This window comes from Microtus oregoni, unplaced genomic scaffold, assembly GCF_018167655.1.
Source record: "Microtus oregoni isolate MIOR12 unplaced genomic scaffold, Mior012 000067F_001, whole genome shotgun sequence".
NCBI lineage: Eukaryota > Metazoa > Chordata > Mammalia > Rodentia > Cricetidae > Microtus > Microtus oregoni.
Genome location: NW_024543954.1, coordinates 907,501 through 921,336, shown reverse-complemented (window position 1 = coordinate 921,336; position 13,836 = coordinate 907,501). Strand labels below are relative to the sequence as shown.

General features: G+C 48.1%; 1 protein-coding gene across 1 annotated transcript; it reads left to right on the top strand.

Annotated features, from left to right (window-relative positions):
* Nucleotides 1-538: 538 nt before the first annotated feature.
* On the top strand, nt 539-9,998 carry LOC121440306 (interleukin-1 receptor-associated kinase 1-like). Its single transcript, XM_041641116.1, has 14 exons — nt 539-781; nt 858-1,025; nt 1,311-1,442; nt 1,556-1,659; nt 1,844-2,032; nt 2,286-2,350; nt 2,748-2,862; nt 3,675-3,793; nt 4,173-4,380; nt 4,719-4,784; nt 6,105-6,341; nt 6,941-7,322; nt 7,790-7,936; nt 8,973-9,998. The coding sequence occupies exons 1-14, from the start codon at nt 646-648 to the stop codon at nt 9,032-9,034; spliced, it is 2,130 nt and encodes a 709-aa protein (XP_041497050.1). The 5' UTR covers nt 539-645; the 3' UTR covers nt 9,035-9,998.
* Nucleotides 9,999-13,836: the final 3,838 nt, after the last annotated feature.

The window sequence follows — 13,836 nt, the reverse complement described above, 5'->3', positions numbered from 1 at the left end:
CCTGCACAGGCAGATACTGTGAAGATCCTGGAGGCGTGGGTGGGGGTGAAATCTAGCACACAGGCAGCGGCATGGTGTGCAATCTTCCATTCTTTGGACATCCATCTTTACCACCAGATGACTAGAGTCAGCCAGAGGGCCGTTTTGTGACCCACATTTGACCCTGCTCTACCAACATTTCAGCCAACTCTCCACGGCCCCCCAAATAAAGCCAAAAGGAGCCTCTCCGTGACTTTCACCAGGCTTGATATAAATCATCTTTGTAGAACATCGTCTCTTTCCTATGCCCTTTGGTCTCCAGAACTGGAAGTCGTTCTTCATCCTGCTCAGTCCTATTCAGAAGGTCCCTACTCCTGGAAGCCCACCCTCTGTGTAGGATCACAATCCTCGGTTCTTTCGCAGGGTACGCCCTCCTGCCTGGCAGAGCTCCTTCCCCCTGGTAGAGGACGGCGTGGGACGCCCCCGTGTGGCCGAAGGCCGCGGAGGGCAAGATGGCGGCGAGCCCGAGCACCGCCTCTTCCGCCCTCCCGGGCGTTGCACGAGGCCGGCGTGAAGGGGAAGTGAGTCAGTGTTTGTGGACCCGGCCGGCTCAGGCCCGCGCCCGCCGAGGCCCCGAGAGGCCCCGGCCAGGCGGCGGCGTCAGCCATGGCCGGGGGGCCGGGTCCTGGGGAGCCTGTGGTTCCCGGCGCCCAGCACTTCTTGTACGAGGTTCCACCCTGGGTTATGTGCCGCTTCTACAAAGTGATGGACGCCCTGGAGCCCGCCGACTGGTGCCAGTTCGGTGGGTGACGACAGGCCGGCGTGGGGCAGGGGACCCGGGCTTCTGGCGCTAAAGCCTGACGTTCCCCGCCCCGCAGCGGCCTTGATTGTGCGCGACCAGACAGAGCTGCGGCTGTGTGAGCGCGCCGAGCAGCGCACAGCCAGCGTCCTGTGGCCCTGGATCAACCGCAACGCGCGCGTGGCTGACCTCGTTCACATCCTCACGCACCTGCAGCTGCTGCGTGCGCGGGACATCATCACAGCCTGTGAGCGAGCGTGGCCCCAGGGACCCTAGGGACGGGAACCCATGGGGGGTGACGGGTACAGAGCCTCCCAAGACAAGGGACTATATGGGAACCCCTCCCTACACACACACACCTCCCTACACACCACACACACACACACACACACAGGGAACACCTCCCTACACACCACACACACACACACACACACACTGGAGGTGACGGGTACAGAGCCTCCCGAGACAAGGGACAACACATACAGAGATCGAGACAGACTTGAATCACAGCCCTCCTTCCTTATTATCCCAGGGCACCCTCCTGCCCCTGTTCTGCCCCCAAGCACTGCTGCTCCAAGGCCCAGCAGCATCTCTGCGGGCTCCCAAGCTGAGGACTGGAGCCCCCGGAAACTGCAGTCCTCTGTCTCCACCTTCCTCTCCCCAGGTAAAAAGAACCTGGGTGTTGGGCTTGATAGGCCTGAAGAAAAGGCCACCATGACTGTTGAGATGGCTGTAGACTGCTGCTGGTCTCTGCCTCTCACTGGCATCTTTATGAAGCTTTTCCAGGCTCCCAGACCTATTCTGAACCAGAGCTCCTCCAGGTTCGATTCCCTGCTTCCCTCAGGCCACCACTGCCATCTTCAGCCCCTTCCTGTACTAAGGTAGGTGTCCTTTAACCCCCAGGGAAAATTCCAGACAAGGAGGAAGAAGCTCAGCTTTTGGTGTGCCACAGAGCCCACAACAGCACAGCCAGGTCATCTGAGAGACAGCCAGGGTTGAGGGGAGCTTGCAACCTGGACCAAGAATAGACAGGGTCCTCACCTGATCCATGGTCTCTTCCAACAGCCAAGCCCAGAGACCCCAATGTCTGACCTCCAAAGGACACATCCCTCCCCATTTTGCTGGCCCTTCTGTGAGATTTCCCAAGGCACCTGCAACTTCTCTGAAGAGCTCAAGATTGGAGAGGGTGGCTTTGGGTGTGTGTACCGGGCAGTAATGAGAAATACCACATATGCTGTGAAGAGACTGAAGGAGGTAGGTGTAACCGTGGGGTACCCACCTGGAAGACAGACAGTCCATCAGCCCTTGTTTGTCCAGTTTCTCCCTCCATCAGCCCTCACTTCTGCAGTCCCCTGCCTCCAGCCTCCCCAAGCAATTCCTTCAGTCCTCTGATTCCAGTTCAAGGACCCCAAAGCCTTCCATTGTTATGGGCCTGGAAACAGCTGACAAGCTTGGCTCATGCTGCCTACTTTCCCTGCCTCTTACCCCACCATGTCTGGGGCTGCAGGAGGCTGACCTAGAGTGGACTGTGGTGAAACAGAGCTTCTTAACAGAGGTGGAGCAGCTGTCAAGGTGAGCCTTGGGGGTCCTTCCTGTCTGGGGGCACAAGGAGAGATCCACACCAGGGCCTCATGAGTCTCTAGGACTGTACAGAACAAGAACTGGCTCCCTTGAGCCGACAAGGCCTTGCCAGGCCCAGGTGAGGGAACCCATCCATCAAAGGCTGCGCACCCAGCCTGGCCTGATGAAAAGTAGTGGGGCCCAAAGAACAAAAGAACTCAGACTCCACCCAGCAGTGGTGGCGCACACCTTTAATCCCAGCACTCAGGAGGCAGAGGCAGGTGGATCTCTGTGAGTTTGAGGCCTACCTCTTCTACAGAGTAAACAGCCAGGGCTGTTAAACAAAGAAACCCTGTCTTGAAAAAAAAACAACAACCAAAAAGAACTCAGACTCCTCTCTTTGTAACAGGTTTCGTCACCCAAATATCGTAGACTTTGCTGGCTACTGTGCAGAAAGTGGTTTCTACTGCCTTGTTTATGGCTTCCTGCCCAATGGCTCCTTGGAGGATCGACTCCATCTTCAGGTAGTCCCAGCTGGTCTGGCATCTTTACTGGCTGGTCCCTTAGCTTATGTCAGGCAGTACCTGAGCTTCTGGCTCCCCCTCAAACTCAAGGTTTGGCCCAAGGGTTTCTTTCTTCCTTTTTATTTGCTTGTTTGTTTGAAACTATGCCTCACTACCCAGCCCATGCTGGCCTCAAACTGGCAATTCTCCTGCCTCAGTACCCTCTGTGCTAGAATTATAGGCATGTGTCATTATACCCATTTTGGCCCAAGATTTTCCATACAATTATTTTGGCCTCTCCCCTGCTGTTCCTCTAAAGAGGGGGTTATTCGCATTGCAAGCAGAATAGATAAAAGATTTAGTCCACATAGCTCTTGAGGGATGTGGATGAGTAGAGACAGGCTATCTAACTGAACCCGAGGTTGAGCCATGCCTGAATGTCATACTCACAAGCCATCATACATACAGGGTAAGAACTTCCTTCCTTCTTGATTAATATGGTAGGGAATGATGGGAGAAGGGCATCAGTACTTTCTGTGCACTCAGGTGAACCCGAGCCTATCGGATTCTGTCCTGAGTCCTGAGAAATATTCTCTAGCTATTATTCCAGCTGTAGAGTACTTGCCAAAGCCTTGGGAATAGTTTTAGTTACCACATGCTCATGAATTAGGTCATAGACAGTCTTGCTCCTCATTCTCCAGAAAGGAAAAACTAAGGCTCAGAATAAAACGGATAGCTTGCTTCGAGCCACAGAGTGACAGGCGAGGAGAAGGTTGAGAGTCAAAGAACAGCTGCCCCCAACTGCCCTTGTGTCTCCATCTTTGCCACTCCAGACCCAGGCCTGCTCCCCCCTCTCCTGGCCTCAACGACTGGATATTCTTCTGGGCACAGCCCGAGCTATTCAGTTTTTACATCAGGACAGCCCTAGCCTCATCCATGGAGACATCAAGAGGTAAGGAGGGGCTCAGAATAGCTGTGGGAATAGTCATAGCTAGGAGAACAGTGGCCCGTGCTCAATTAGCACTCCTGTTCTGAGTGCCTCTGTGAGATTCCTCGTGCCCAGTCCTGTACTTGGGGCTCTGAGCACCTCTGCATGGTACATGTATGGAAATGGAGCGAGTGATAGGCCCAGATGGTGAGCAGAAGTCAAACTATGTGATAGGGCCCTGGGACAGCTAAGCCCTCAGACAACTGGGATGTGGTGTCAGTCACTTTTTCTATTCAGTGTGCCAGGCTGGTAGCCTTTAGTCTAATTTACCAGGGCTACTTGAGTGTGGGGGACAGAGAATGCTAGGACCAGCCTAAACTGCTGCTATTCTTCCTTCTCCAAGTTCTAATGTGCTTCTGGATGAGAGACTGATGCCCAAGCTTGGAGACTTTGGCCTGGCCCGTTTCAGCCGCTTTGCAGGGGCCAACCCAAGCCAGAGTAGTACTGTAGCCCGGACTTGCACAGTACGGGGTACCCTTGCCTACCTACCTGAGGAGTATATCAAGACAGGCCGGCTGGCTGTGGACACTGATACCTTCAGCTTTGGAGTGGTGAGCCACCAGCCCTTCTGTTAGCTTGGGGAAGGAAAACCACCAGTAAGTAAATGTAGAAAAGCCTAGAAAATTCTAGGCTTAGGTCACTGAGAAGCTAGCATAACTTTGGCCCTATACAACTCCCTCCTCCCTAGCACAAAGTTGTGTTTGTTATTTTATATCCTAATTGCTTTAGTTTTGTTCCCATAACATAACTCTGTCCTTGCTGGGAGTTAGTCTTTACTCTTTACCTGCCTGTCCAAAGACCACTCTCCCATTAGCCCTGATCTATCCCCCTCTCTACAGTCCTCTTTTCTGCTAAGACCTGGGGTGATGCTCTCCATCCCACCCTCTAGGTAATACTGGAGACCCTTGCTGGTCAGAGGGCTGTGAGGACACAAGGTACCAGGACCAAGTATCTGGTGAGACTCCTGAGGTGGTGCATGGAAGGAGGGGGGACAGCAGCAAGCAGTGGGTGCAGCCCCAGAGGGTGCAATGATACAGATCCTCTGCAGTGCCCCACAGCAGCCTGCCACTGCCACTGCTGACTCATCTGTGGAAGTGGGTGAGTCTCTAAGCAGTTTCTTTTACCTTGCTTGGAAAAACCTGTCTTTCTTCTATATGTGGACCTTGGGGCTAGGGATGTAACATCAGTGGTAGAGTGATTGATTACCTTATTGCAAGGCCTGGGTTCCACCCCCATCAAAGAGGAAGAAAAGAATCTTAACAGAACCCCCTCTGCCCTAGGCTGGGGACAAAGAAACAGACATTCCTGATACCCTGAGACCAAAGCTGCTGTGGAACTTAGAAAAGGCAGGGCCTAGGAAAGGCAATGGGGAAAAGTTGGGCTGTTGTATGGGCAGTTCCAAGGCATCCTGACCCATATGCCAACATTCCTGTGCACTGAGATGGGGCTTAGAAATAAGAGACTTAAAGCCTAGCATCTGAACGCATGCTTTTAGTCCCAACATTTAAGAGTCTGAGGCAGGAGGGTTGCTGGGAGCTACATAGCAAGACCCTCTATCAAAAACAACAACAAAATTAGTCGATTATGGTGGCACATGCCTATAATTCTAGCACTTGGGAGACAGGAATTCAAAGTTATCCTCAGTTGCACAGTAGTTCAACATTAGCCTGAGCTACATGGAACCCTGACTCCACAAAGGTACAAAGAAGAGGCAAGAAACCTGGGTTTTAGTCCCATCTTGATAGTGGCCATGGTTCAAATTCCTGTTCTTCATTGGGCCTCAGTTTCCCATATAGAAAACAGATTTCAATACATAAGCACTATTCCAACAATTCCTGGACCCAGAACACCGTTGGCTAATACTGGGTCTTCACCTTTTACAGAGTTGTACATCTCCCGTTGCTTCTCCTGGATGGGCCTATCTTTGTCCACTGTTGGGCTCAGCAGGGGGTTTAACACAACCAACAAACTGTGAACCAGACTCTACCCATCCCTCCTTCCTTTAATCTTCTTCATCCATTTGCATATCCCAGCTCAAGTGCCACTTGCTCAGGTCTCATGGTCCTTGCTAATAGACTAATCGGTTTGTTGGCATCTACTTCCCACACTGCCAGGAATGTCAGGTCTCTAAAAAAAGGCCCAGAGTGCTTGGTTTGTGGCTGTTTTCAGTAGAGCCTCAGACAGCAGTGGGCTCACAGTGAAAAAAGACCATAGGGCTAAGCGACAGTGGTCTGGAAGATTTGGCAGAGCCATGCTCACAGTATTTGTCCTACAGAAAGACCTCATTGAAGATGAGGCTGAAGAGGCTGGAGTGGCCCTGAAAAACACCCAGCCCAATCCGCAGGTGGGTGTGTCCACGGATGTGTGGGCTGCTCCAATCGCCGCCCAGATCTATAAGAAGCACCTGGACTCCAGACCTGGACCCTGCCCACCACAGTTGGGCCTGGCCCTGGCTCAACTAGCTTGTTGCTGCATGCACCGTCGGGCCAAGAAGAGGCCGCCCATGACCCAGGTATCCCTGGGGAAGCCAGCTATCCATAGGAACATAGTGACCAGCCAGAAACCTCAGATTCTTGCCCTTCTTGATAGCACGAGCTACACTGAGCCTGATCTCTTTACAGAGGCAAAACTCCCAGCATACATTCCTTGCTTGCCCTTTTGGCTCTTCTTTGGGGCGGTACTCTGTGGAACTAAGCGGTGAAGGGCTGCTGCTTCACTGGGTGGGGCTCAGATCCCTGTCGCAGGTAGAATCAAAGGGCTCTTGCCATGCCTCCTAGTTGGGGCGCTGTGTCACCACCTTTGTCTTTTTCTCTTACTTTCTGCCTCTTATTCTGGTGATAATTGAGATTAGAATTCATTAATGGCTTTGGTGGCCATGAATTGCAACAGTCCTTGTGATGGAACAAAGGGGCAATATTTTCCCAGCAACAGAGTGCACCAACTTGGTGTTTTCTGCTGTTCCTACAGCCTGCGTTGGCAACCTGAATAAAGGCAAGTCTAGAACAACCTGGAACAGCTCTGTAGTTTGACCACAGGGTGTCAAACTTGAGCTACCCTGTCCAAGCAGGAGCCCCAGCTCTGCCCATCCTGAGAGCCTCTCTCTCCATGCAGGTGTACAAGAGGCTAGAGGGGCTGCAGGCAGGACCTTCTTGGGAGCTAGAGGTTGCCGGCCATGGCCCACCTTCCCCACAAGAGAACTCCTACATGTCCACCATTGGCTGTGTCCAGAGTGGGGGTGAACCATGGCAGCCTCTGGTAGTGCCCAAAAGAGCCCATGTCCAGGCTGCCCAACAACTCCAGAAAAGCCCTAACCAGCCAGTGGAGAGTGATGAGAGTGTTCCTGGCCTCTCTGCTGCCCTGCACTCCTGGCACTTGACTCCAGGTTGCCACCCAAGCCCAGCATCCTTCAGAGAGGCTGGCTGTACCCAGGGGAGCACCACCAGAGAATCAAGTTTGAAGAGTGGCCCAGGCTTCCAGCCCACAACCATGGAAGGTATCTTTGGGGATGGGTATCCCAAGGTGGGACAAGGATCTCCTTTGACAATAACATATTTATTCCCCACCCACGTCTTCTGAGCAGAGGGATCTAGAGTTAAATGTTTGGCCCGCTGTGACCTTAGCAAGCTCAAAGACATGGAAAGGGCCACAAAGAGTGGCTTGGGTACTGTCTTATTTCCCCTCGCTGGGCTATGCTCCCTACATGGGTGAGGAGAACTAAGAACTCCCTTTTTAGCCCTTCTCCTCACCTTATGCCTGAAATCAAAAGTAAAGAAGGCTCTGCCCAAGCAGCCTAGGAGCCTGGTCTGTGGTGTGGTCCCTCTCCCAGCCTGGGCCTCAGTTCACTGTGAAATTCTACCCTGCGGCCAATATCACAGGCAGTGGGGGCTAAGACGACTCTGGGGGCTAGAGTTGTCACTCAGGGTTGCCAGGGAGAACTAAGAGATTACTGTCTCTGCCCAGGCTCATCCATGGGCAGCTCCTTCTCGTCATCAGAACCACCACAGATCATCATCAACCCAGCCCGACAGAAGATGGTACAGAAGCTGGCCCTGTATGAGGAGGGGGTCTTGGATAGCCTGCAGCTGCTGTCATCAGGCTCTTTCCCAGGTACCTGGATACCTCCAGCTCAGCTTCCTAAAGAATGAACCCCCAAAGAGCCTCCAACCCCTGTCATACATATATGTACACAAGCTCATACACTGTAGTTCCAGGGCACACAGGTATACTTCCTTGTGTCAACCCGCTAAACAGCAGAACATTTGTTCTGACTGCACAATTAAGATCCCTACTCACCGAGAATGTAGGACAGGCAGGCCATTCCCTCTAATGATGGTTGGCAATGAGCTGTCAAGAACTGCCTGGCTCAATCTCTTACTCCCCATCAAGAGCACATTCCCTTCACCTATGGGTACCAGTCTCCTCCCACATGCGCCCAGAAAACCTGAAGTCGCAGCAGGAATTTACCACCCCATGTACTATTTGAAAAGCTGCTGTTTAGAAAAAGAAATCCTTAGCTGGGCATGAGAGAGCACCTGTAAAGGTCATCCTTGGCTATATAGAAAGTTTGAAGCCAGGCTAGGATACATTAGACCTTGCGTCAGAAACTACCATGCTGGAGAGATTGTTCAGTGGGTAAGGGCATATGTAAGAGCTTTTGCAGATGACCTGGCTTCAGTTCCCAGAATCCACATTAGGTAGTTCACAACCACTTATAATTTCAGTCCCAGGGGATCTGAGTCTCTCTTATGGCCTCCACAGACACCTGTGTAATAAGGTGCACATAAAACTCACCCAGGCACACACACATATAAAAATAAATATCTTATTGTCAAAAAGCAAACTAACAAAAAGACAGCACCTTGGTTCCAAAGAGTACCCTGAGCTGGGCAGTGGTGGTGCACACTTTTAATCCTAGCACTCAGGAGGCAGAGGCAGATGGATCTCTGAGTCTGAAGCCAGCCTGGTCTACAAAGTAAGTTCTACTACAGCTAGGGCTACACAAAGAAACCCTATCTCAGACTACACAAGCAAACAGGAAAAAAAAAAGTGCCCTGTAAGTTCTATAGTCATGGTTTAGCATTCAAGCCAGGGCATTTGAAAGGCGTTGTCCCCGACTTGCTAAGAGGTATTTTCTCTTTTATAGGCTTGGATTTAGAACCTAAAAACAGGCAGGGGCCTGAAGAAAGTGACGAATTTCAGAGCTGATTTGCCTGTTCACCCAGGCAAGTCCTTCAGACTCAGATGTCAAAGTTCTCATGGTTGGAAGTTCTCATGATGTGCAACCTCCTCAGTAGCCCAAAGGCGTCAGGTGTGGGACCTACCCTGGCGAAGGAGAAAGTGCTGGACCTGCTGTTCTCAGGGTACAAGCACAGGCAGGGCCAACTGAAGAGCCTGCAAGAAACTGATAGGGCAGGCCATCTCAGGCCAGCATTTGGGAGCAAGGCCAGCAGAGCACCTAAGGGATGGGGTAGCACATGACAAAAGACTGCTAGCTACGTGGGACCCATGGAGGCAAGTGAGGCTGTTTGTATAGTGGGAGCTGGCTCCCTTGAGAGCTAGACAAGGTATCTGCAGCCCAGGCTTGCAATAACTGTTCGTCCATCCCTCTGAACTTCGTTTGACCCCCAAGAGAAAGTAGCTATTGTGCTTGTAAATTGCAAAACTGAGTGTCTTTCAGTTCAGTCCACTAGCTGGAATTGAGAACTCTGAGGTTTCCCCAAGAGTCCAATAGAATCCCCCTCCACATCTTGGGTGGGTATGTGCTCGCCTTGCCAGACACCTGTAAGCTGGTTTCATGTGACTGCCTACTAGGCAGGTTGTCTCTAGACCCTGGAGGTGAGCTGTGGATGACCCAAAATGAGCTGTAAAACAAGGTACTGGTTATGGCAGAAAGGTCTAGCAAAGCCAAGCTTTGTGGTACCCAGACAGTGAGAAGCCCATAAAGCAGAAACTGAGAGCAAAGCAAAAAAAAAAAGTATTTGAGGAGGGAGGAAGGCTCCATTTTAAGAAGCAAGTTTTTGTGTAACCAAGTGTCTTCAAAAGTAACCCAGGGTTATAGCCCAGGCTTACAGTGATTCTGTGTTGAGTCACGAGTCACACTACATGCCCCCGTGAAGCACTGGTAACATCCAGTTTGTCCTAGAGTAATAAAAGTACATTTTATGTCTGATTAAGCTTGTTGATTAAGAATTTGTTGCACTAAAAGCTTTGTGCTTTTCTAATACTTTACATCCTGATTCTTGGGTATCCAGTCAAACTTCAGGCCCTTACTGTTAGCATTTAGGCATCTGGCCTGGCCTGTCCTGACATGAGACGTCCTCAGCTGCAGCCACTAAGAGCACCTCCTGTGCACATTTGCTACATCCCCTTATAAAAGGTGGGCCTTGCCCACCTCCCCTCTCTTTCTTTCTCTTCCTCTTCCTCTCTCTTTTTCTTCCATGAATCTTGTCCCCAGGGACCACTTTCTGCCCCCTTCTCTCTCCTCTTGCAATAAACCTTCCATGTGAACCCTGTTGCATGGTATGATTTCTCTTCATGGCATTTTTAAATAAATTACAATACTTAGCCTCTTTTTTATTCTCTTGCCATGCCCAGACTGGGGATAAATCCCCAGTGCTGCTACCCTTGCTTTCATGTGCCATTAAGTTTTTCTTATAGATCCCATGGGTATTAATGCTATTCAAAATGAAACTTTCATGTCCTAATTATTCATCAATCATATATAGAAATATAATTAAGTTTTACCTCTGATCTTTATTCTGTGACCTTACTTAAATGCACTTACTAGTTCCACTTGTTTTGGGATGACTATTCTGGGATAGTGTGTATACAATCTTCCCATCTGAAAATAAAGACAATTTTACTTCTTCTTTGCCAACTTATATGCCTTTTAATTTTTATTTTAGACAAGGTCTCACTATGTAGTCCTGACTGTTCTGGATCTCAATATGTAGACCAGGCTGACCTCAAACTCGGGAGATCCTCCTGCCTCTACCAAGGTATGTACCACCATATGCAACTGCCTTTTTATTTTTTTCTTCACTTACTACACTGGCTAGTGCCTATAAATTTTGGATATAAGTGGGAAACCCCTCCCACTCTTAGAAGTTCCTTTTTTGTTTGTTTTTTGAGATAAGATTTCTCTGTATAACAGTCCTGGCTGTTCTGGAGCTAGATAGAATTGTCTTACAGCTAAGTGTGCCATTAACTGTATTTTTTTTAATATTTATTTATTTATTATGTATACAATATTCTGTCTGTATGCCTGAAGGCCAGTTGAGGGTACCAGATGTCATTACAGATGGTTGTGAGCCACCATGTGGTTGCTGGGAATTGAACTCAGGACCTTTGGAAGAGCAGGCAATGCTCTTAACCACTGAGCCATCTCTCCAGCCCCCCATTAACTGTATTTTTAAAGCTTGTCCTAGCTGTCAGAATTTGTGTTCTAAAGGTTAAATTGTAAGAGGAATGATTCAAATTAATACTTTGGAGTCTCTTAAGATATACATGGAATTTCCCTCCATTCTGTTCATGCAGTGATCACACTGATTTTGAAATGTTAAACTGGATTCATATCCTTGCTTGATCACTGCATGTTCTTTTTGTTGTTGTTTTGCCGAATTCTGTTTATTAACATCTTATTTTTTGTTTTTCATTTGTTTATTTGTTTTTCTTTCCTTTTTCTGATTTTTGGAGGCAGAATCTCACTACGTAGCCCTCTCCAACCTTGAACTCACTCTGTAGACCAGGTTGGCCTTGAACTCACAGGCCTCTGCCTCCTGAGTGCTGAGATTAAAGGTGTGTGCCCTCCCTCCTCTGTGTGTATGTGTACACAGCTTTAAACCATCTCACCAACCTGTATATTCCATTTTTGTACCTATATTCATTACAGATACTTGTACTGTAGCTTTCTTGTAATATCTTTCTCTGATTTTGGTAACTAAGCCTCAGAAAAATAAGTTGGAAAATATTCTGTCCTCCTTTTGTTTAAATAGTTTAAGCATACTTGATATTGTTTTTTTATATATATTTCATAGGTTTACTAGGGAAGTAATTTGAAGGGAAGCTGTTTATGTCCCACCCTGTCCCACAGCTGTTCAGTCCCAAAGAAACACACAGAGGTCTACATTAATTATAAACTGGTTGGCCTATTAGCTCAGGCAGGCTTCCTATTAACAAACTCGTGCATCTTAAATTAACTCATAATTCTTGTCTGTGTTAGCTACGTGGCTTGGTACCTTTTATCACTAAGGCATTCTAATCTTGCTTCCTCTGCGTCTAGCTTACAACTGCATCTCTGCCTTTTCTCTTCCCAGAATTCTCCTAGTCTGGTCACCCTGCCTATATTCCCTGCCTGGCTACTGGCCAAATCAGCATTTTATTAAACCAATACAAGTGACAAATCTTTGTAGGGTACAAGAGCATTGTCCCACAGCAGGAAGCCATTTGAACATAGAATATTCTTTAATATTGATTCAGTTTGGGTGTTGTTTTGTTTTGATTTTTGAGACAAGATTTCCTCTGTGTAATCACTCTGACTGTCCTGGAACTCACTCTGTAGACCAGGCCATTCTCAAACTCACGTAGATGCCTCTGCCTCTGGAGTGCTGGGATCAAAAGCATGAGCCACCATACCTGCCTAGGGTACATTTTTTGTTGTTTAGTTGGTTTGTTTCATTGGTTGGTTGGTCAGTCAGTTGGTTTTGGTGGTTTTGTTTATTTTGAAGATGTGCTTTTGGATTTTTACTGTGCTAGGTATTGAGCCCAGGACTTGATGGAAATCTCTTAACACCTGCCTCAGAAAGCTTTAATTAGAAATTTAGTGTCAGCCTGGAGTGGTGTTTCACATCTTTAATCCTAGCATTCAGGAGGAAGAAGCAGGCAGATCTCTGTTAGTTGAAGCCAGCCTGGTGGCAGAGGAAGTGGGGATCTTGGAACTCCAGGAAAGCCAGGGCTACATATGGAGACTCTGTCTAAAAACAATAAAATAAATAAAATAAAAAAGAAATTCAATGTCTTTAAATTAGATGTTTGTCCATTCAGGTTGTGTTTTTTGAATCAATGTTGATCATTTGTGTACTTAACCTCCTTTAAGGATTTTTCTATCTCATATAAGTAATATACCCCTTTATTTAATGAAAATCATACTAACTCACACTTTAATTTTTATTGTTTTTATTAACCTATATATTTTTCTCTGCTCCCCTCCCTTTCTCCGCCTCCCCTTCAACCCTCTCCCATGGTCCCCATCCTCCCAATTTACCCAGAAGATCTTGTCTTTTTCTACTTCCCATGTAGATTAGATCTATGTAACTCTCTCTTAGGGTCCTCATTGTTGTCTAAGTTCTTGGGGATTGTGGTTTGTAGGCTGGTTTTCTTTGCTTTATGTCTAAAAGCCACTTATAAGTGAGTACATGTGATAATTGTCTTTCTGTGTCTGGGTTACCTCACTCAATATGATGTTTTCTAGCTCCATACATTTGCCTGCAAAATTCAAGATGCCGTTATTTTTTCTGCTGTGTAGTACTCCATTGTGTGAATATACCACATTTTCCTTATCCATTCTTTGTTCAAGAGGCATTTAGGTTGTTTCCAGTTTCTGGCTATGACAAATAAGGCTGCTATGAACATAGTTTAGCCCATGTCCTTGTGGTATGATTGAGCATCCTTTGGATATATACCCAAAAGTGGTATTACTGGGTCTTGAGGAAGGTTGTTTCCTAATTGTCTGAGAAATTGCCACACTGACATCCAAAGGGGTTGTATCAGCTTGCATTTCCACCAGCAATGCAGAAGTGTTCCCTTTACCCCACAACCTCTCCAGCATAAGTTGTCATCCGTGTTTTTGATCTTGGCCATTCTTAATAGATGTAAGGTGGAATCTCAGACCAACTCATACTTTTAACATCTATGGGCTCTGTTGTAAGAGCTGTTATTCCAAGTACTGGTAATATTTCTTTTTCTTTCTTTTTTTCTTTTTCTAGGCACAAGCAGTCCTCTTAACCCAA